This window comes from Dermacentor andersoni, chromosome 11, assembly GCF_023375885.2.
Source record: "Dermacentor andersoni chromosome 11, qqDerAnde1_hic_scaffold, whole genome shotgun sequence".
Taxonomy (NCBI): domain Eukaryota; kingdom Metazoa; phylum Arthropoda; class Arachnida; order Ixodida; family Ixodidae; genus Dermacentor; species Dermacentor andersoni.
In genome coordinates this window covers 81,188,465-81,210,032 of record NC_092824.1, presented here as the reverse complement: position 1 = coordinate 81,210,032, position 21,568 = coordinate 81,188,465, and the positions used below count along the sequence as shown (strand labels likewise).

The 21,568-nt window shown below is 50.3% G+C and overlaps 1 protein-coding gene and 1 long non-coding RNA gene across 4 annotated transcripts in view; one reads left to right on the top strand and one right to left on the bottom strand.

The window, feature by feature from the left end:
- The window catches only part of GABA-B-R2 (gamma-aminobutyric acid type B receptor subunit 2), a 377,441-nt gene extending 375,706 nt beyond the window's left edge, over window positions 1–1,735 (bottom strand). Inside the window, exon 1 of the mRNA XM_050167418.3 lies at window positions 1,294–1,735. Within this exon, the coding sequence (XP_050023375.2) occupies window positions 1,294–1,674 (381 nt within the window). The 5' untranslated portion in view covers window positions 1,675–1,735. The remainder of the gene's footprint in view (window positions 1–1,293) is intronic.
- A 10,170-nt stretch (window positions 1,736–11,905) lies between these two features.
- The window catches only part of LOC126517627 (uncharacterized), an 85,361-nt gene continuing 75,698 nt past the window's right edge, over window positions 11,906–21,568 (top strand). The window contains exon 1 of one of the 3 annotated variants that reach the window (XR_011890914.1): window positions 11,906–12,724. This is a non-coding gene — a long non-coding RNA (uncharacterized lncRNA). Of the gene's footprint in view, window positions 12,725–16,400; window positions 16,470–21,568 lie in introns of those variants that run through there. The other 2 variants (XR_011890913.1, XR_011890915.1) reach the window with 2 other exon arrangements.

The following is a 21,568-nucleotide window of genomic DNA, read 5'->3' as shown; positions in this document are numbered from 1 at the left end:
GAGCAGTGCTATGCCCGCTGCCAGCATTTCCTCTCACCGCAGTAAGAAATTATCTCGAGGCGGTTGTATTAGGCAGAGGTGCTCTGGAAGTGCGCGGCTCTTTTGCCTGCAAGTGTTCATCAGGTACTACATTTCCAATAGCACAAGTGTGATCTCTAAACGATTAAAGGAAATTATTGCATTAAATGGGAAATGGTAGCGACTAGAATATGAAATTGTGAACACTATGACCTTCGTTCAACCACCAAGAAAGAACGAACCCTGGCTATTTCTTACATTCCTTCCAAACATGACGTGCAGTGTGTTCCTAATGACAGCGAGTGAGTGTTGCGTGAAGCTCGCTCGATGGGACCGCGTCGTGAGTACAATATTGAACCTTGATTGCTAGAGATCGATTTCGCTCTCACTTCATTTCTTTAAAGATTCATTCGTTAGTTCTTCGTGATGTTTCTTTCTTTATATCACAAATAACTACTTCGTGTCCACAACTCACCTTTCTAGATTTGAGCATTGATTAAAAAACCAATGCAAAACATGCTGATCGCACCACTGCCTAGCTCGACGATGGCGTCCTAGTATATCTTATGTGTTATTGCGCGACAAACATGCAAAGAATTCGTCACTCAAATGAGCGTTTTTGTATGCAAATTTGCAGGGGAAAAATAAACTTCTCACTCGTGCCTCAAACCATCAAGTAATGAAACGAATCCTAAACTATGGCCATGAGTGCTTGCAACCGTTGCGTTTACACATATCAACTCTGTACGCTTGTACTTAGTGCGCCTATGCAGAAGCATCCCACGCGGGAGGTATCCGACAAACTGCAGCTAAGTTGTGATTTGTAATAGGACCCATCCTTGTTTCTTTGTTCGTGATGTGCGCAAACTTACGTTAGCCCTAATGATTTATCACCCGTTCGCCGCGTCTTCCAGGGGGCGCAACGGTCGTTGCAACAAAGCTCACCGCGCGGGCCGCTCCGGTTCGCTTCGCGCTACAAGTAGCAAACTTCGCGATTCAGTCGTTCCAGCCATCGTTCCATGCATTGACGGCGGGCGGAGCGTGGTCGTCGAAAGGGTGCTGTGCAGGAGGAGTCCAGTGTGCAAGAGGGTACTCCACACAGCCGTAGGCTCCACATCAAAAGGCCTCGTACTGGAAAAGTTGCCGACTCTGAAAACTCTACTCGGTGGCTTTCTTAAGCCACGAGGACGAAAAAAGCAAAGACGAGCTCGAAGGGAGCAAAATAAAAGGGAACTAGGGAAAAACGAAAGTGGGGGCGTCCCGGCGCCCGCTGACCTTAGTGTCGTTCCAGATGATGTCGAGCTTGTAGCCCGGCAGAAAGTGCGGGCTGCTGTTGATGTGTCGCAGCGCCAGGTTGACCGCGGGCACGACTCCGCGGCCGATGGCGCCCTCGCTCAAGTTCAACGTCGTCGGGAAGAAGCCCGCGATGAGCAACTCTTCGGGCTCATCCTCGGGAGACGGCGACGAAGACGTGCCGCCGCCGCCGCCGCCGGGCTGGTCGCGGTAGTGCAGCGCGCGTTCCTCGCGCTCGACGTCGTCGTCTTCGGCCGTGAGCGACGATGTGGCCGTCCACCGGCCGCCCAGCACGAGCAGCAGCAGTAGCAGCGGAACGACGGGGGGCCGGAGGAGGAGCGGCGGCACCAGTGCGGCGCGCATTCCCCGACCCGGCGCGCGCACCGGCACAGCGACGCCGCGCACTGCGGCGCCTCGGACGGCCGTGCGCGGACCCCGGCACCGCCAGGGGACGCCACGCGGTGAAGGGAGGTGAAGGGAGGACGGGAGGGTCTCGCGCGCCCCGGGCCCGGGCCCCGAGGATCGCTCCTCCCCCACCCCCTTCTTTCTTATTTTTTTCTTTTCTGCCTTTCCCGCGCGCTCTTTCGTCGGCACTCCGAGGCTTGCGCCACTGTAATGTCGCCGCTGCCGCCGGATGCTCGCCACTCGTGCCATTGTCTTAAGGCAACGTCCTGTGCGCGCAGACTGCCTCTCACGGAGACTATCGCGTCGTGTTGAAACCGCCACGGAAGGCCGAGCACAAGTGCACAAGGTTATGATAGCTGCGAAGAAGGAGAGTACGAGTCGTCCAGGCGAAACCTTTAGAGTTTTGCGGATGGTGTGGCTGTTTCCGTAGAAGTCGCGGTGCCTCCTCAGGACTCGCTTGCCACGGATGTTCAGAAGGCTTCGGGAAATGACAATCTTTGCGCACTATAGTCGTAGGAATTGGACCAGGAGGTCGCCATGGGTCACGGAGGAGGGGGAGGGGAGGGCTGCGATCTTCGAGCGCCATAGTGTGACCGCGATGCGTGCCCAGAAAACTTTCATGAGTCATGTAGGGGTCGTTTCTGTAGGTTCGTGGTAACATAGTGCTGAAGTTGTCCGGAAGTAGTGATCATGAAGGAACAACTGGCGTACGGTTCCTTCTAAAAAGTAAATATCAAATTATTTAGAAGAACCTCAGTCGTCTGAGTACTATGTGGAATATTCTGTAGACGTCGTACTTGGGACATGTTGCAGTAGGGTTAGCAATCAGGAATCTCTGTCAGATTGTCAGTATAGAAACAGCTCAAAGGAATAATGTTGTGTGGCAAGCAAACTGTGTTCAAACTTCCCGGAGCAGCACGAAACCCATTAAGACATCGCGTACCGATCTGCACACAATATCATCACGTAGATCGTCTAGAATCCCAGCAAAATTTTATGCCGGAATCGTGTAGTCGTCGCCAAGAGGGGTTGCGAACGCCGGAGAGAGAGAGAGAAAAAATGATAAATGAAAGTTAGGTAGGTTAACCAGGACTGAGCCCGGTTGGCTACCCTACACTGGGGAAAGGGAAAGGGGAACGGAAAGATCAAAAGAAGAGAAAGTCCACTGGGGATATCAGTCGGTCACTCAGTCCGGGTCACAGACGCCGACTCAATCCGGTAGCTTTGAAATATCGCAGCAGCGCTTTTGTGGCCTTTTGTAGCTGCGATATGCGCAATCGGAAATGCGCAATCGATGTATGGGTGAGAATTAGGTCGATCGCTATGTCGCAGTCATGGTATAGTTTCTTAGGTGTCCTAGAATCACAACGTCTCCGCAGGATAAATATGTGGGTGATTCGCGAGAAGCGTATGAACTGCGGTGGCATCAGTGTTGCCAGGCAGTGTTCGAGCTCCTCACGAGGTGTTCTGATTATTCGCGGAGGAGACACTATGAGGAGCGCGGCAGCGGCGTTACAAGCGTAGCTGCAAAATGGTATAGGCAGCTTGCACCTGGTGTCACAGCCAGGAATTCTGGGATACCGATCCGCCATTACGGAGGGACACTTGCAGCTCGGCTGGCTCGGCACTGAAGGAGCGCTAGTGTGTTTTTACAATCGCTCTTCTTGGCCATTGTTCTTTGCGCAGTATTTCGGTGCTCGAACAGCGTTAAAACGGTGATAAGCCGAAAGTGAGCGAACACAAACCTCTTCCACTTGCCAATGGTCGTAAACAGCCAGTGCGAGCGCGGAAGGATGCTTAGCGCGAAGCGGCACAGTTTGTAGCTGGCATGCGCGCGATCTCAAGCGCCGACATAGGAATGTGCCCATATCGAAATGTGCGGCGCCCAGTTCGTGTCAGCCGAGCTCGAAATATATATATATTGTAAGCACTATTAACGTACTTCGTCGTTTTCATTTGTACATAGCCATCATCATCGTCACTGTTCTTCGACTTCTTCGCGCGTGAGCTGGGGGCGTTGCCTTTGGTGGAATAAACAGCGCTGGACAACTTGATCGGTCTCGGTATTATAAAGTGGTGGAGGTGCGTCAAGATCCCGACGTCCTCTCGCGTTCCCGTCCTCCCTGGAGCTCCGTTCCGGTCGCCGCCTGCACCCAGCTACCCCTACAACAATGGACACTTCCGACCCCGGCCCTTCCGGCGCCTCAAACCCTACCACACAGACGACCCCACCTGCGGCGTCCTCTTGGACTGTGACGAGCCCTCAGCGCGATCCCCCTGTCTTTGCGGGACTCCGCGGTGATGACGTAGACGATTGGATCGACCACTACGACCGCGTGAGTTCTTGTAACAAGTGGAACGACACCCAGAAATTGAGGCACGTCGCCTTCTACTTGACCGGTGTTGCAAAGACGTGGCATTTCAACCACGAATCCGACATCGCGGATTGGTCCACGTTTACCTCGAAGCTGCGGCAAATCTTCGCTTCCTCGTCTGGCCGTGCAGAAGTCGCCAAACAGAAGCTGGGAACGCGCCGCCAACTTCCCCAAGAGTCTTACACCGCATACATAGAGGATGTCTTGGCTCTGTGCCGCCGTGCGAATCCTAGCATGACGGAAGCCGAACGCGTTCGCCACATCTTAAAAGGCATTGGGCCTGTCGCGTTCAACGCCTTAATCGTGCAAAATCCGGCTTCTGTCCAAGACATCACTTCAACGTGTCAACGCCTCGACGAGCTGCAGTCTATTCGTCTTCCACATGACAGCAGCGATCCTCAGGTTGCTCATTCTCCAGATCTACGTGCTCTTATCCGCACCATCATCCGCGAGGAGCTTCAACTACAAGACCTAAAGCGTCCCCCTGCTGCCTGCGCACCAACCCCCACCTTCGACTTGCGCGAGGTCGTAAAGCAGGAGTTGACAGCGATGACTACACCCACGACGCATCTTGCTCCGGTAGCGCGCTCCACCCCTACCTACGCGGATGTTGTTTCGCTACCCACCCCTACCGTGACTTCCGTGCCTACTGGCGTTTCCTATGACCATTTGGCTTCGATGGGAACCAGAGCACTTGCTGCGCCATCGTACCCTCAGTGGCGTCCACCTCGTCCGGTTTGTTTTTACTGTGGCATACGCGGCCATATATCTCGCTTCTGCCGCCGGCGCCAGCAGGATGAAAGGCGAGGCTATGCTGAGCACGAAAGAGACCGCACTCGCCGATCAGACGACTACTATCCCGGACCGCACTCATTCCCTCAACAGCGTTCTCCGTCTCCACCAGCTGCTCCCAATCTGCCTCATAGTTCCCGTTCGGCCAGACGTCGTTCTCCATCCCCTTACCGGCGCTCTACATCACCACTTCGTCCCACTTCCCATTTTGTCGACCAGCACTCGGAAAACTAACTGTTGCAGTTTTTGGAGGGGAAACTGCTTCTTATCGGTCTTCAAAAATTCCTCCTGTTCGCCCGGCCAACATGCTTTCTGTGACTGTCGAAGGTGTTCCCGCATCAGCTCTCATCGATACCGGTGCCGCCGTTTCTGTTCTTCGGAGTGATCTGTGTTCCCGGCTCAGTAAAGTAAAAACGCCTTATCTTGGACCTATTTTGCGTGGCGCTAATAATGCATTCATTCACCCTGACGGACAGTGTACTGCTCGTGTTCTCATCGACGGCATACGCCACCACATCGAGTTTATCATCCTTCCAACGTGTATCCATGAACTTATACTTGGTTGGGACTTCCTACATTCTGCTTCAGCCGTCATTTCATGTAGAGAAGAAGTTGTCCACATCACAGATACAGAGCTTGAACCTGTTGCGGACTCTTCACTTTCATGCGTGAACTTGGTCCTCGCTTCAGACTACGTCCTGCGTCCTGGTCACGAAGACGTTGTAGCCGTAACGTCCAGTCAGATCGCCGACGGAGACGCCCTAGTCGCCCCTTCTTCCCGCTGTACTTCTCGCGGAATTCTCATTGCCACCTGTCTCGTCCGGTTTTCACGCGGCCGCGCCCTTCTGTCTGCTTGCAACACGACCCCAGATCCTGTGATGCTGCCCAAAGGGATGACTGTGGCAACCCTCGCCGACACTCAACCAATCTCTCTAGTCACGCTTTGCCCTTCTTCATCGCCAGCACCAACCTCAGGTTTGGATGATTCTTTCCCTCCTCCAGCCGTTCTTGGTTCTGACCTAACAGCCGCGCAGTCCGAAGCCTTAATGGTGGTCTTGGCAAAACACAAAGCCTGTTTCGATAGCTGTTCCTCTGTGTTGAGCCAAACTCCTGCGGCTACACACCGTATCGAAACCGAAGGTTCCGCTATAATACGACGACGCCCCTATCGTGTATCGCCGTCCGAACGAAAGGTCATTGAACAACAGGTCGCTGACATGCTTGCGCGGAAGATAATACGACCTTCATCTAGCCCATGGGCGTCTCCCGTGGTCCTGGTAAAGAAGAAAGATGGCTCAGTTCGCTTTTGCGTGGATTATCGAGCGCTCAATAAGATCACACGCAAGGACGTATATCCAATACCTCGAATTGACGACGCTTTGGACACACTACAAGGGGCGGAGTATTTCTCCAGCATTGATCTTCGATCAGGATATTGGCAAATTCCGATGAACGAGACTGACAAAGAAAAGACCGCATTCGCTACACCGGATGGCCTTTATGAATTTAACGTGATGCCTTTTGGCCTTTGCAATGCTCCTGCCACATTTGAGCGCATGATAGACAACGTACTTCGTGGTCTAAAATGGAAGACATGCCTCTGTTATCTGGACGATATTGTCATCTTTTCGTCTGACTTCAGCCAACATCTTCAACGATTAGACGAAGTTCTCAAGTGCCTTGCGAATGCTGGTCTCCAGATCAATACAAAAAAATGCAAATTTGCAACCAAAACAATAAAAGTATTGGGTCACGTCGTCTCAAAAGATGGCATCCAGCCTGACCCCGACAAGATTAGTGCCGTTCTTCAGTTTCCTCGCCCCCAGCAACAGAAAGATCTACGTAGTTTCCTCGGCTTGGCGTCATATTTTCGTAGGTTTATACGCAACTTCGCAGCAATAGCAGCTCCTCTACACAAGCTACTGGTTACCGGTGCCTCTTTCACGTGGACTAGCGACTGCGAGTCGGCTTTTCAAGCTCTTAAGCGGCATCTTACTTCCGGACCAGTGCTTCGCCACTTCGATAATCGTGCCCCCACCATGCTCCATACTGACGCAAGCGCACAAGGTATTGGCGCAGTACTTCTGCAACGTAATACAGCATCTAAAGAGCAAGTCATAGCATATGCCAGCCGAACACTTTCTCCAGCTGAGCGGAACTACACCATTACAGAGCAAGAGTGACTGGCTATCGTTTGGTCGATTCAGAAATTTCGCCCATACCTTTACGGCCGCCACTTCACCATCGTCACCGACCATCATGCTCTGTGTTGGCTGTCATCAATGAAAAACATGTCAGGACGCTTAGGACGCTGGATACTCCGCTTGCAGGAATATGACTTCACTATAACGTACAAGTCTGGAAAACACCATCATGATGCAGACGCATTGTCTCGCTGCCCACTCTCACTCTCTCCAGGTAACGCGCCGTCGTCTTCCCAACCACGTCGTTCCGATGCTACGCCTGCCTCTCACCAACTCTCGATAACATCCCTGGACCAAGTTACGCTTTCATCACGCTCTGATTTCGTCTCGCTTCAGCGGGCCGACTCCTACTGTCGAGCTCTCATGGATCGCCTTAGTGGGTTCGCCGAACCGCCCAACAGCCGCTTGCGACGCCAACTTCGACAATTCCGCCTTCAAGGTGGCGTGCTACACCGCTACATTTACCACCCAACAGGTCACCGGTGGGTCCCAGTTCTACCTCGCTGCCTTCGTTTGCGGGTATTAGAGGCCCTTCACGACGATGTATCGGCTGGCCACTTAGGCTTCCACAAGACTTACGACCGCATAAAGACCCGCTGCTTCTGGCCTGGCCTATCCTCAACGGTGGCCAAATACATTGCCTCTTGTGCGTCATGTCAGCACCGCAAACGCTCGACATCCCCTCCTGCCGGTTTACTACAACCTCTCCCTTGCCCGGACGCACCTTTTGAATTTGTTGGCATTGATTTATATGGTCCCTTGCCGTTGACACCCTCCGGTCACCGTTGGATTGTCACTTCGGTCGACCATTTAACAAGATATGCCGAGACTGCCCCTCTGCGATCCGGCACCGCTTCTGAGGTCGCCGACTTTTTCTTGCGCGCCATCGTCTTGCGCCATGGGGCTCCTCGCGTTCTTCTCAGTGACCGTGGCAAGGCGTTCATTTCACAAGTCCTCGAGGAAGTTCTTCGAGCCACTAATACCGTCCACAAATCTACGTCCGCTTATCATCCGCAAACCAATGGCCTTACTGAGCGCTTCCACCGTACGCTGTCTGACATGATTTCCATGTACATCCGTCCTGACCACACTGACTGGGATAAAATTCTTCCTTTTGTGACATTCGCATATAACACTGCTATTCAACGAACTACCGGCTACAGCCCTTTCTTCCTTGTGTATGGACGATCTCCTTCCACCATATTCGACAGAGAACTATTTTTCGCACCTTCTTCGCCTAACGCGTCGCTTCCGGAAGATTTCGCTGCCCGAGTTGCACATTGCCGTCAAATCGCCCGGCAAAGCACAGAAGCTACCCAAGCTGAGCGCAAGCGTTACTGCGACAACAAACGCCGTGACCTACGTTTTCACCCTGGAGACCAAGTCCTGCTTTGGACTCCAGTCCGCACCCCAGGCCTCTGTGAGAAGTTCCTTCCACGCTACATTGGCCCATACACCGTTGTGCAGCAAACATCTGCAGTGAACTATCTCGTTCGCCCAGTACACTCCGTCACTGACCGGCGCCGCCGGAATGCTGAAATTGTTCACGTCTCGCGGATGAAGCCCTTCACTCCCCGTTTAGATAATCTCTAATCTGCGGCCAGGCTGGCCGCTTCCATGACGGGGGGAAGTTAGTGTAAGCACTATTAACGTACTTCGTCGTTTTCATTTGTACATAGCCATCATCATCGTCACTGTTCTTCGACTTCTTCGCGCGTGAGCTGGGGGCGTTGCCTTTGGTGGAATAAACAGCGCTGGACAACTTGATCGGTCTCGGTATTATAATATATATATATATATACAGTGAAGTAGACGCGCGTATGAAGCGGTTTATTGATGTATCGGCCCGGGTCCGGCCTTCTGATGAAGGCCGGACCCCGGCCGAAGCGTCAAGAAACCGCGTCATACGCGCGTCTACTTCACTGTGAATATTTACCCGGACCCAGAACTGCTTTTTTCTGGTATATATATATATATATATATATATATATATATATATATATAATTGTCGAGACATAGTTGCAAGAACATCACAGTGTACCATCGTAGGGAGATCATCGAAGCTGTGGGCTGAGACGAGTCCAGATTAGGCGGCGATGCATATTCTGGGATACATGCAGTGCGCGTCGTGGAGACCATGTGCGATACGATCGTGTGAAAAAAACGACGCATGGAGAAAATAAGTCCGAGGCATATGCGATGGTGGTGGCGGCAGTCTCGGAGTCTGCCGGCAATGTGAGAGAGAGATATCACATTTTATATAAATTCAATAATGGGGCTGGTGGAGGTCCTCAGTCCAAGGCCTCGCTGGTGCAATCCTTCTACTCAACGTTGATTAATTCCACCATGCGCTCTCGTGCCAGTATAGGAGGTGGCTTGTGTCAGCCATGTAGCCGATGGGGTATAAGGGTAGACGGAAAGGAAGGAGAGGGGGAAGAAGCAGGTGGAGGACAGTGCCATAGATTGTGTTGGGAGTTAGGGTAACCTCTTGAAAAAGGGCAGACAGGTGTTTGTTCATGTGCGAAAGCACAAAGAACGTGTAGGTAGGTTGGATAGATCAAAGGGTCGGACTGCGCCTGCCGCAGTAGATCGCCATGTGCACTCGGGAGTGCCGGGGGGGGGGGGGGGGAAGGGGAAAACCGCGGTTGAGGAGGCCATGGGATTCTAGTCTGTACGGTGCTTAGCGTGAAGTGTGTGGAGTTGGTTCGGAAATGTCGAGAGCCTGGCATAAAGCTTCACAGGTGAGATGGTTAACCGCTTCATTGTCCGACAGTCCCGTAAGATCAGGAATCCACACAACCTCCACCGCTGTGCGTAAGGAATGTGCTGTGAGAGAGGCATCTGCGGCGGGAAGGGTTCCCCGCAGAAGTTTACGACAAGCGTCCACCGAATCAGTAAGTATGATCGGAGGCTGTAAAGAATTCGGAGATAGGTGACGGAAAGCTGCAGTCAGGGCATGGAACTATGCTGTAGTAGGGCGAGCAATAGACGCGTTGTGAAAGTACAATGACAGCGGAACCACGGGGGAAATCGGTACTGTGAGCAATGATGCAGTATATGCCAGCGCCCACCGGAAGACGGTGTAAGGCTTACCTCCCCAAGCAGAAGTACTATCCATCCTGGACCCGTTTCGTTGACAGGTTCGTGATCCAACCGCTTGTAAAGTAATTGTACGACTCAAGGTACTTAAACGCCTTCATCGCTTACATATAATAAGAAGTCAACAAACAAATATACCAAGGACAACATAGGGGTAATTACTTGTACTTACTGACTGAATTAAAGAAATGATAAATTAATGGTAATGAAAGTGGATGAAAAAACTTGCCGCAGGTGGGGCAAGTTCGAAGAGCTCGTTAAAGTGGGCCGAACATCGTACGCGTACATCTCTCGTTGCAACCGCGTCAAGCTCTCTCAGATGATTGGCGCCTGCAATACATTGCACAGACCGCGTGCGAGAGAGAACGCATGCACACGCCAATTTCTATTCGGCCACAGACTTACCACTGTCTATCGCTTGCTCCCGTTCGCATAGCTACAGATCATTTCACAAGCGAGTGGCAGCTAGTGCCTCAAGCGGACTGCACCGGCCATCTTTGGGATCAGCCCGTATTCCTGAGTCTTTTCCTCATAGCAGTCAACGCTACGTACCGATGCTCTGCGATGTCGCACCACATTCAGGATCGCGACTCTCGTCGTAACGGAACACGTAACATTTCGTCACTGGAGTACAAAAACCAATGCCGTCATGACGGCGCCGTCATCTTGGTTCTGTCGTCACATACAAGTTCGTGTCACACGCGAGATGTTTTCAAACACTTTGGTTCATCTTGTAACGCTTTGCAGAAAACCAAAATATGCTGGACAGTCTGCTAAGTGCTTCGCATAGCATCGATACCCGAAGTGCGAGGGATCTGCATAATGCTTTTTTCTCATAAGCTTGCACACAGCATATCTTTATGTGCCCTTCCTCTTCTCCGGTCATTTCCTGTGATTTTGTTCAGTAGCGATGCTGCTTCATTTTATTGAAAATTGCCAGAATTTGTGGCGAGAAAGGTTCAAACTTGAACTTGTTCGAAAAGAAAACTGGCGAATGAAATATTGAAACTAAAGAAAGAAAATTTTGGTACGCGATTTAGATTTGAGCCCACAGTGTCGCTTGGTTATCTTTGGTTTCTTTGAAAATTAGACTGAATGTTCCAAGACCCCCCACCGGTACGTGTCGCCAAATTTCTATGTACTTGAACTCATACGTCGCAGCGATTCCGCTATACTGTCAGATCGGTGAGGCGGACTTGCTGCTTGTTGGAGCTCGAATTCACGTTTGCAGCGCGGACTTAATAAACAGCCATACATAAAGAAACAAGTACGACGAGAGCTGGCCATCAACTAAGTTATTGCGCAGCTATACACAGACATAAGTATACAGGCGCGCAAGCGCAAGCGCTATACAAGCGAGGGCACGAACGCACATAATGCATTTCATGTTCTGCAAACACTAAGGTCTTAAAGGCTGCAAAAAAAGCTGTTAAGGTTATCACCACCGCGCGTGCGGTAAGTTTTCGTTCAGGTACTCGAACTTATTGTGATGTTGCTAAAGACGGGACGCCGGTACATTTGTCTTGGTTATGGCTAACAGCTATGGCTTCATTTCTCTCGTGGCCTGGTCCACGCACTTGCCGAGCAGACGCGTAGAGAGAGAGAGAGAGAGAGAGAGCAAGGAGAGGGAAGGAAGGCAGGTCAAGCAGACGAGCGTCCTGTTTGCTACCCTACACTGGGGGCAAGGGAAAGCGTGAATTGAAAGAGGGAGAGAGAGAGAGCATTGAGTGCACGCAGTATAAGCGGTATAAGCGCACGAATCGCTTTTCGTGCCAGCAGCGCATGTGGCCACGGTTCGGGTTTCCCTGACAGAGAATGCCGGAGTACTGAAGGCACCTGCGGCAGTGGTCCGCCAAACGTCTCCCCTGCTGCCTGCGCGTCTACTGCTACGCGGTGCTCTGTAATAAAACGCCCAGCTTGGCCGATATAGTTTTCTCCCGCCGGAAAGCGGTATCTTGTACACGGCGCCAATCGTGCAAGAAAGAAAAAAAAATATCAACAACCGAGTCGCGCGTTTCTTACAAGCGCCTTCGCATTAGTACCCGTTACGCCGGGGCATAAAATACAATCACTTTTCGCTGCCGCCATATAAACGCCATTAGAGCGGGAAACGCAAGCGGGAGCTCGGCAAGGGTGTCGGAGGCGCCGCCATGTGCCACGTCTCGGTTATCGCGATCAGCCATCCGCCGACTCATCGCGGCGCAAAAGTGGGCCAAGCGCGACCGTCGCGACAGCCAGCCAATAGTTGATGCGAATGACAAGAAAGAGCACACAATTAGGCACGGAATTTTTTTTTTTTTTTTTGACGTTATCGCTTAGTTCGGCGGCGTCAAGCCAGTCGAGCTGGAAGCGGCAGGCCAGGTTGGCGCGCTTGCTATAGAGCGAGGCCACCATAAGACAATTGTTCGCGGATAAAATAGTTAATTTCAGTGTGACGCGAGAAATGCTAACGAAGAGTTAATTGTATCGCTTGGCGAGCTGGTACAGTAACTCCGACCTAAAGGGAACACAACGCTTGCTGCAAGTGCCAACGAACAGGTAAAAGAACGAATTTTCTTTTTCGACGCGCACTATTTCTAACGTCCGCCTGAAAAGAAATAACTGCATATTGTCTTCACGTGAGCACTATATGCGCCTCCTACTTTTTTTCAAAGTTTGTATTGCAGTGCCGATAAATGTTTTGGCTGTGCTCTTCACTCATGCATTTCTGTATTCTTTTGTTATTATTTTTTTCACTTCGGTTGCCACGCGGCACAACGTCATAATGGAGTTAAATATAAGCATGCAGGCCCGTTTCATAGAGATAGTGCAACAGTGGCTTATGTAGTTTAAGTATTCACTGTGCAATTTACACGGCGAACATAGCAGCGGCCCGGGGAACTGTATGAGGGGTCCGCGTTGCCAAGGAAATCCTTGCGCTGTGTGCATTCTTTTTTCGCACGGAATCGCAGATGCGAACAACGACAAATCACTGCGTGGCGCTGCTGCTTGTCATTCGCTCATCGCCATATTAAATAAAGATTGGCTTCGCCAGTGTAGGCGTTTCAAAAGTGTGTATGGGCAAGAGGTTGGCTGTCTTTCTTGATACAGTTGTACTACAGAGAGATAATTTAACCTTAAAATTATTCATTGTTACTGGAGTGTAATGTTACGCGTAATTCTTTGACGCATATCCATCGCTTCTTGGTTAATATAAGATAACTCGAACAGTGTTTGTAGACAGACCAGGTACATGTCGAGAAACGCGTTTACCTCCAAAAACCAGGAGGCGCTCTGGAGATCCACGAACCGGTTATACCGTTGACTATATTGGTATGTCCGGCGCCTGCTTTTACGAGCTGCGTGATGGCATTCAGGGTATAGTGGGCAGGTCTTCAGGATGCTGGAGTACATACACATTCGCTTCCCGTGCTTGGACGATGTTTTGGTTGCGGGTTCGGTTTCGACCGTGCCGGTCGTATTTAGATGGGCGGCGACACGAGAAAAGCATGTGGGTCAGCGCGCTTCTGATAACCTACGTGCTGACCCACACCCATCGAAATGCGACCAGCAGGGTCGAAACTGAACGCGCGACCTCGAGCCGAGCAGCGCAACACCACCGCCACGGAGATGTATACCGTGGCAGGTGTTGTAGATTACCCATTACTTTGCACTTTAGGCGCAAGCGAACGCTACGAAGAATTCGATTATTTTTTATTCGCGCTTCCTTTTAGTGTTACGAGTGAGCGTAGCACTGTTTCTGCAAGGGAGGTGTTACACGGAAATGTATTACCGCGCAGCTTTATGATTACGTGCCGGTATGCAACCCGCCAATGTTGTATTGGTTACTGCATTCCGACCCGTTTCATTACTACAAGCTACAGTGCCCAACCTTGATTTGCGTATCATTTTTTTTCTTGGCTGTCACGGAGGAATGCTTGAATATGTTAAAAAGGGGGCGGGCCGCGAAGGCAACCGGCGGTTATTTGGTGTTCAGAGGAATAAGCGCCCGTTTTAAAACTGATTGTCGTGTTCAAACATAGATGGTAAGTAATATTGAAACGCTATAGCTCGTAGCTCCGATTTTACAGCGATGCCTTCCGCTCAGTTCCGCGCCGCTCTTACCATCCGCCGTTGTCGGCCGGCTCGTCCCATGGATAGCGGTGGGGGTGGTGGCGTTAATTAAATTAAATTATGAGGTTTCACCTGTCCAAACCACGGTCTGTTTATGAGGCACGCCGTAGTGGGGGGTTCCGGAAATTTGGACCACCTGGGGTTCTTTAGCGGGCAGCTATTTGTAAGTACACAGATGTTTTCGCGTTTTGCCCCCATCGAAATGCGGCCGCCGTGGCCGGGATTCGAACCCGCGACCTCGTTCATAGCATCATAACACCGAAACTTTTAAGCAACCACAGCGGTTATGATGGCGTTGCAGCAGGCGGGGTTAGCCTGGCATACATAGCCGGCAATTGTTCCACCTGAGCACACCGCGGGTGGAGTGTATACCATTGATGAAGCGTGCAAAGCAATATCATCGGAAAGGGCATCGATACAAAGGTGCGGAGGTAGTTTGATGAAGATTTGTTGGCATCTCTGGAACGGGGCCTTGATAAACAGTCCCCTAGTCTGCTTGCATTAATCAGGTATGTTATAAATGCTTTTCATTGTATCATTTTTGCATACATCTCCTTAATCCGACGTGAAGCGGACGCTCTGCGGTCATAGCGGGGTCTTAGTAGAGAGCTTTAGTTTAGGGGACGCAAGCGGCTTGCGTACGCAAGAACTAGGGGCGACGGTACTGCGCATGCGCAGAACCAGATGTAGTCTGCGCGTGCGCAATAGCATCGCCCCTAGTTCTTGCGCAGGGCGCTTGCGTCCCCTGAACTAAATCTCTCCAATGTCACCGCGCAATTAGCGTCACTGGGGGCATTCGGCGCGTTTTGGCGCGGACAGCGCAGGAATAGAATACGTCCTATCTCGCACCGTAGCCGCTTGACCACAGTACATAGCGTGCCAGCTTGGACTGCCGACCTGTACTTCGGGTGCAAAGAAATTGAACTCAGTTTGCACTATGTAGTGTACTAGCACTGCCTAGCACACTCTAGTTTTGCGCCTTTGCCAAATGATCAAGTTCTCGCTCGCCGCGGCCGTTGTGCGCATGCACTGCGGCAACAGCTCGTCGCCGCACTGCGGCAGGCCGCGTTCAACGCGCTGAACTATACATAGTATGGACGTGACGTCACATCCGCTGCTGTCGTCTGCTTCCGCCATCTTGGGGAACCTTATCAACAAGCGCGCGCATAAGCCTATAGGTTCCCCAACATGGCGCCGCCGTAACCCGGAAGTCTCGGAGTATCCTTTAATGACGCACTATCAGCGTCAAATGAAAGTTGAACAGCAGAGCGCGTAGCCCAAGCATAAGTGAAGATATAGTACGCGCCGTCTAGTCATCACCATTGACAGGCGCGCACATCCGGTTTGGCCGCACTGGGCGATCCCCCTCTAGAGAGATAATTTCGCTTCATCGCAAGGTAGATTCGCGCCGCGCGGCGCGGGCGATGACGGTGCAAACTGCACCACGCGCACCGCTGTTCGCGCTGACAGCACTTGTGGTTTCGGCGATCTGCGCGGCAAGACTCGCCGTAAACTGCAATATTCTAGCTTCATTTTTATTTTTTATTTTCTCCCTTTCAAATGTAACAACCAGAACAGAAGCGAAATGATCTCACTACAGGGGAATCGCGCAGTGCGGCCAAACAGGATGTGCGCGCCTGTCCATGGTGATGACTGGACGGCGCGCACTATATCTTCACTTAGGCTTGGGCCACGCGCTCCGCTGTTCAAGTTTCATTTGACGCTGATAGTACCTGCATACTATATATACGGGGGCCAAAATTTTCCGTGATTCTGGCGTCACCGACGTGACGCATCCGGCTTCGCCGGCCGCTGTCTGGCACGCTGGACAGGCCCGACTCTATCCGCGCGTAAAGTGGTGGCCCAGATTGCAAGTCATGCGGCAACGTCGCCGAACTCGTCTGCTTCGCATTGCGCTTCGGGCGAACAGCAAAGCCTCAAAAATATTAAGTGTCGATGAAGATCTCGCGGTCTCACGCATTATAGACGAGCGCGATAGCGGGATCGAGGGGCGCCCGGGAGGATAGGAATTGTGACGACTCATGGGTCGCGCGGCTGGGCCAGTTTAATCTGATCGGTTGTCTAGGCAACGGCTGGGCCCGCACATTGCCCTGCTGAAGCGGTGGCACCTTTTCGAGACCTTCTGGCGGACGCTACGGTCGCAGCTATGGTGAGCGGCACATAATAATTATATTTGCAATAGCTTCGTTTTCTTGTTCTGGGGGGGAAGGAAGGGGGGGGGGGGGCTAGCAGACGTCAGGTAACAGACGTGTAGCACGTCTGTTACCTGAAGTGTTCGCACGTTGCTGAAAGCGCACGCTAATTTCGCAGACAAATTTTGAGAACTGGTTCGTTTCACGTTCTCTCTTCCGGTACCAAACGTGGCCTTGCCATCGAAGAATGATAAGAGTGCTTTTCTAGCCGTAAATGTTGGTTTCCCCGCAGTTTTAGACCAGAATTGGTCTTAGGAAGTAGGAGTAAGGATCAATGTATTACGACACTTGACGGGCTTTACAAAGAAATTAAATTCTGAGGTATTACGTGCCAAAACTACTTTCTGATTATGAGGCGCGTCTTAGTAGAGGACTCCGGAAATTTTGACCACCTGGGGTTCTTTAACGTGCACCTAAATCTAAGTAGACGGGTGTTTTCGCATTTCGCCCCCATCGAAATGCGGCCGCCGTGGCCCGGATTCAATCCCGCAACCTCGTGCTCAGCAACCCAACACCATAGCCACTGAGCAATCACGGCAGGTTAGTTGACGGGATTCTTCGAAAGAATTCAGAGTAAGCAGTGCAAACCATCCGTTGTGGAAAAGCTGAACTGATGCTTTGTCAAAGCCCGATATGGTGGCCTTGAGCTTAATGGCGCCTGCATCGCAGATATGACTGACGGCGATAATTGTGCGCTAAAGTTGTGGTTGCACGCTCCAAATGACGTGTTTTGATGTAATTTGCAACATCGCGGCGCCACCATCACAAGGTGCGGTACGGTAGTCCTCTTGTCACAACGTGCGATTCCGTCATCGGAAATGAGCGTAGCAGGACAAGGCGAGTTTGGCGTTGCCTACAGAGGAAGGAAGAGGAATAAACTTTGTAAAAATGAGCTGGCAGTGCAGTTGTCCAAGGTTGGGAAAGCATATATATATATATATATTTTTTTTTGTATTCGAGAGATTTGCTGCAGGGCATAAAGAATAAAACGAAGTTAAATAAAAGCTTCTAACTCCGCATCATGCGAGAACTGCACAATTCACTTAGCGATGTCCTGAGCACAACAGCGCAAGGGTGCATTGGGTAAGTTGTGCAGTGGCCGCGCACGCTGTCGGCAGGTTTCCGTGATGAAACACTGTAGTGATATACCGTGTGTTTTCACCAAGATAGGAAAAAAAAAAAAAAAGAGACGTCAAGCATGCAACACAATGGCAAAAGTTCTGAAGATAACGTGAATTTCGTGAATGCGCCTTCACAATAGCTGTAAAAGTTCACGGTTGTTGATCCACTTCCTCTGTTATGCGAAAGCATTATATGGGGGATTATGCTGAAATCCGGTGTTGTCGTCGGCGTCGTGACCGAAAGATGGTACCGAAAATGGCCGACGAGGTGAATAGTAAAAACAACTAAAATATGCTTGATGTCAAATTTGTCAGGCAGATTTCTCTAAAGAAAGACCGTGACCGTTTGTGGGATTTAAGAGAAAATTTGGTACATTTCGCTCGAGGTGGGAATCGAACCCGGACCTCCGGGGTGCGATCCGTGCGCGCTTGCCGGACGCCACGGTGGCTTTTCTTTTTCTGCACTGTTACGGTTGACTAAAGTTATGCCTAGTGCTTGCGTCATTGCATACGTCACGTCGCCGCCTCCCACGTGTCACTTGCTCTTCGGATTTCATCGGCGCTGTGTCTCCTGCGATGCACTCTCGACGGAAAAATCATGAGTGCACAAAATGAGTGTGTACCTAGCGCGTGCGTCATTGCACACGTCACGTGACTGCCTCCCGCGCGTCACTTGCTCTCCGGATTTTATCGGCGCTGTCTCTACCGGAATGCGCTCCGAAGCGTCTACCTCAGCGGCACCTGCGAAAAGTGGCCGCCCACGGAAACAAGCCGCAGAAGACGAAGCAAGGGAGCACGAAGAGGACTGCCGTGCAAGTTTACAACGTACACGACGACATACCAATGAATACCTAAGCGAAAGCATTTCTCGAAAGCGACTACAATGCTTTCGCATTCCCTTGGGTTAGAGGCCTTGTCCCTGCCGAACTTTTTTTTTTCTTTTTAGCGACAATGTCGTTTTACGCATTCGAGCACTTTTGTGCTCGAATGCGTAAAACGACATTGTAGCAAGAAAAGTAAGTGGAAACACTTCATTTTTATCAAAAATAATTATAACGCCATTGTATTTCGCTGTACACTTTGGGAAGGACAGAGAGAGAGAGAAAGAGAGAGAGAGAGCAAGTACAGGAAAGGCAGGGAGGTCAACCAGAGGAGCACCCAGTTTGCTACTCTACACTGGAGGTGGGGGAAAGGGGAATAGAAAGAGGTAGAGAGTGAGCACTGAGTTTGTGTGGGAGGATGCACAAGGACACTATAAACGGTCTTGAAACTGAAACGGGGTATTTGTTTTTTTTTTTTTCTCAAGGAATATGTTCTGGAACCTTTACATACGCGAAAGTGAAGGGTAAGTTAAAGGGACAATAAAGGCAAGTATTAAGTCAAGCTAAAGTGATAGATTAGTGCTTGATAATCCCTAACGCGTCAATATTAACGCGAACAGAGCCTTAATAATCGAGAAATTGAGGTAAATGCAGGACGCGATTAGGAGACTCCCCTGACACATTCAAGTACTTGCCTGATGACGAAAGCGCTCCTCAGTTAAATCATGTCACTTGTATTCAACCACTCTTTATTGTATTATAGGACTAAATAAAATGCTACTTGTCCAGTTATATTTCGTTTTTTGGAAAAAAAAAAGACTGATTGAAGTTACTCTTAACAACGACGCGGGCGGTCTAAAGGTTTCTCTTTCACTGGACTCCGCGCCACCCACGCTTTGGCCTTTGAGTAGTTTCGTTATGGCGTAGTTCGGCACTGGTTTTTATGGCTTACGAAACTCGCACAAAGTGCAGGTAGCAGGGAATTCAACTTCCATGTGATGTCGCGGGAGGACCGAACGGTCTACGCCACTTGACGAAAAAGCAGCTCCAGCGGCAATCCACCACTCTGGCTTTATCTGTCTTGGCTCAGTACCGCCGTCTGTCTGGCGCCGTTTTGCTCACCAACGGCAGCAAAGGGTGGTGATGATGTATGCAACGTCACCACACCCCTAGTTGGGTGGCGGGAGATTTGAATTATGAAAAAGGTATTCGAACCCTTCAGACGCAATTTTCTCGTGCACTAAGTATTTTCTTGGCCACGAACAAGCGTCGCGAGGTTCCTGGAATGGTTTTTAAACAGTACACGTCGACTTAGATTTTGCCTTTAGTGTCCGCTTAATTATACTCGAGCGTAGCGCCAACGCGCTATAGATAGCACAAAACCTGTGCACTTCGATCCATGACGCCATGTTACCTTGTCCGATTGCCATAGAATCTGAAGGGGATGACTCTGGCGACGCCGGCGTGACGTATCCGACTTTGCTGATCGCTGCTGGCACGCTGAAAACGCCAGACTATAAATTATACCTGATACTGTCTCTGCATCTTTCGAAGCTTGCTGAGGATCATTACCGTCATAGCAAACATCCATTTTCCCCCGTCCTGTGTTTGAGCATACAACCGTGAGACCTACACGGCAGAGTTTGAACCAATGAATGGTTTCAGTAAATGTCAGAGTTTTTAAGTCAATACTTTTTCCTTCTACATGACGTTTTTCAATTACTGATGCTGTTAAGGCCACCCCTTGATCCATACCTGTATAAATTTTTTGCTGAATTTCGCTAATGGCAACACATAAAACGTTCTTTCTGTGTGCTGGTTTCACATCGTAGAATTTGCCTAGTAAAAACCTGAAGGCATTGTCCGGCAAGACCGCTTTACTGAACCGCTGTGGTGAACGAAAACTGCAGCTTTGTGTAAAGTGGGAGGCACTGGCGGTGGTGGCTACAGTGAAGCATTGCGCGCAGTAAATATGTGACAAGCGTGGCCAACGTTGTCAGTTTCAGTAAACTAGGGACGCACGAATATTCGAAATTTCCAATACCAATCGAATAGTCATGGCTAACTCATTCACATTCGATTCGTGAATGCACCGTTCTGAATCGTCGATTATTGGCTTCTGCTGGAATATAAGGGATAAAAGTGCTTACTGGTATCTTTCGGGAGAAACATCTACCTGTGTCTGGATTGGTTCTCACAATTCCGACGCAGGAGTGTCGGGGTTGTTGCACCGGAGGCAGATAACTGCTGCTGCGGTAATTTCCAGTCATCTTATAAAAATGCCTTGCTTTTAGACAAGCTACACATTTCTGGGTTCGGCATAGGGAATCTTTGTTTGTTTGTTTGTTTTTAGTCTGGTCACGTTCTATTTCTTTTCAAACTGTATACCGTGCTGCATTATAATAATAATCGTTATATATGTATTTGGTAAGGCACTGTTCCGTTGTTCCGTTATGCTGTTAGTATGATGGTGCACCGGATATGTAAAATCAGTCGTTTGCCGTTTACAAGATCGGCAGACAATGAATGCATCAACTGAAGCCTCATTTTACCAAGCGGATACGAAAATTTTGTAGTGCACTTTCTTTACACGGGGTGTCCCAGTTAACTTGGACAAAGCTTAAAAGAAAAACCAGGAGATCTAGAGAAATCGTTCCGACTGCATAGTAGCGACGGTCATGTGTACTTACAGAGAGTATTTTTTTCATCACGAAGTATTGCTTTTAATTAGTGAACTTCTTAATTATTATTTGAAGCGCAAACATGTCAACTGCAAGGTTGTACGTCACCTTAAGTAATCTCCGAATCAGGCATTTATTTCCTGCTGAAGTGTGCCTGGTTGTTTTTCCATGAAAAAGAAAAGGCCGCGGAAAACGCGAAATATGAAATAGATGCGCACCAGCGCGCCGCTACTCAAGCGCCTCCAAGCAACTTCGAAAGATATACGGCTGCATCCGTTTATCGCCGCATCGCATAAGGCTTCGTCATGTAGGAGGGCTCGAGAGGTTTCGCGACCTAACTTGTGTGGTGCGATAAGCGTCAGCATCTGCGGACGCAAGAATGTTGTGCTCGATCATGAGGCACTCGGGATAGCTTTAACCTTCGCGCGTCATG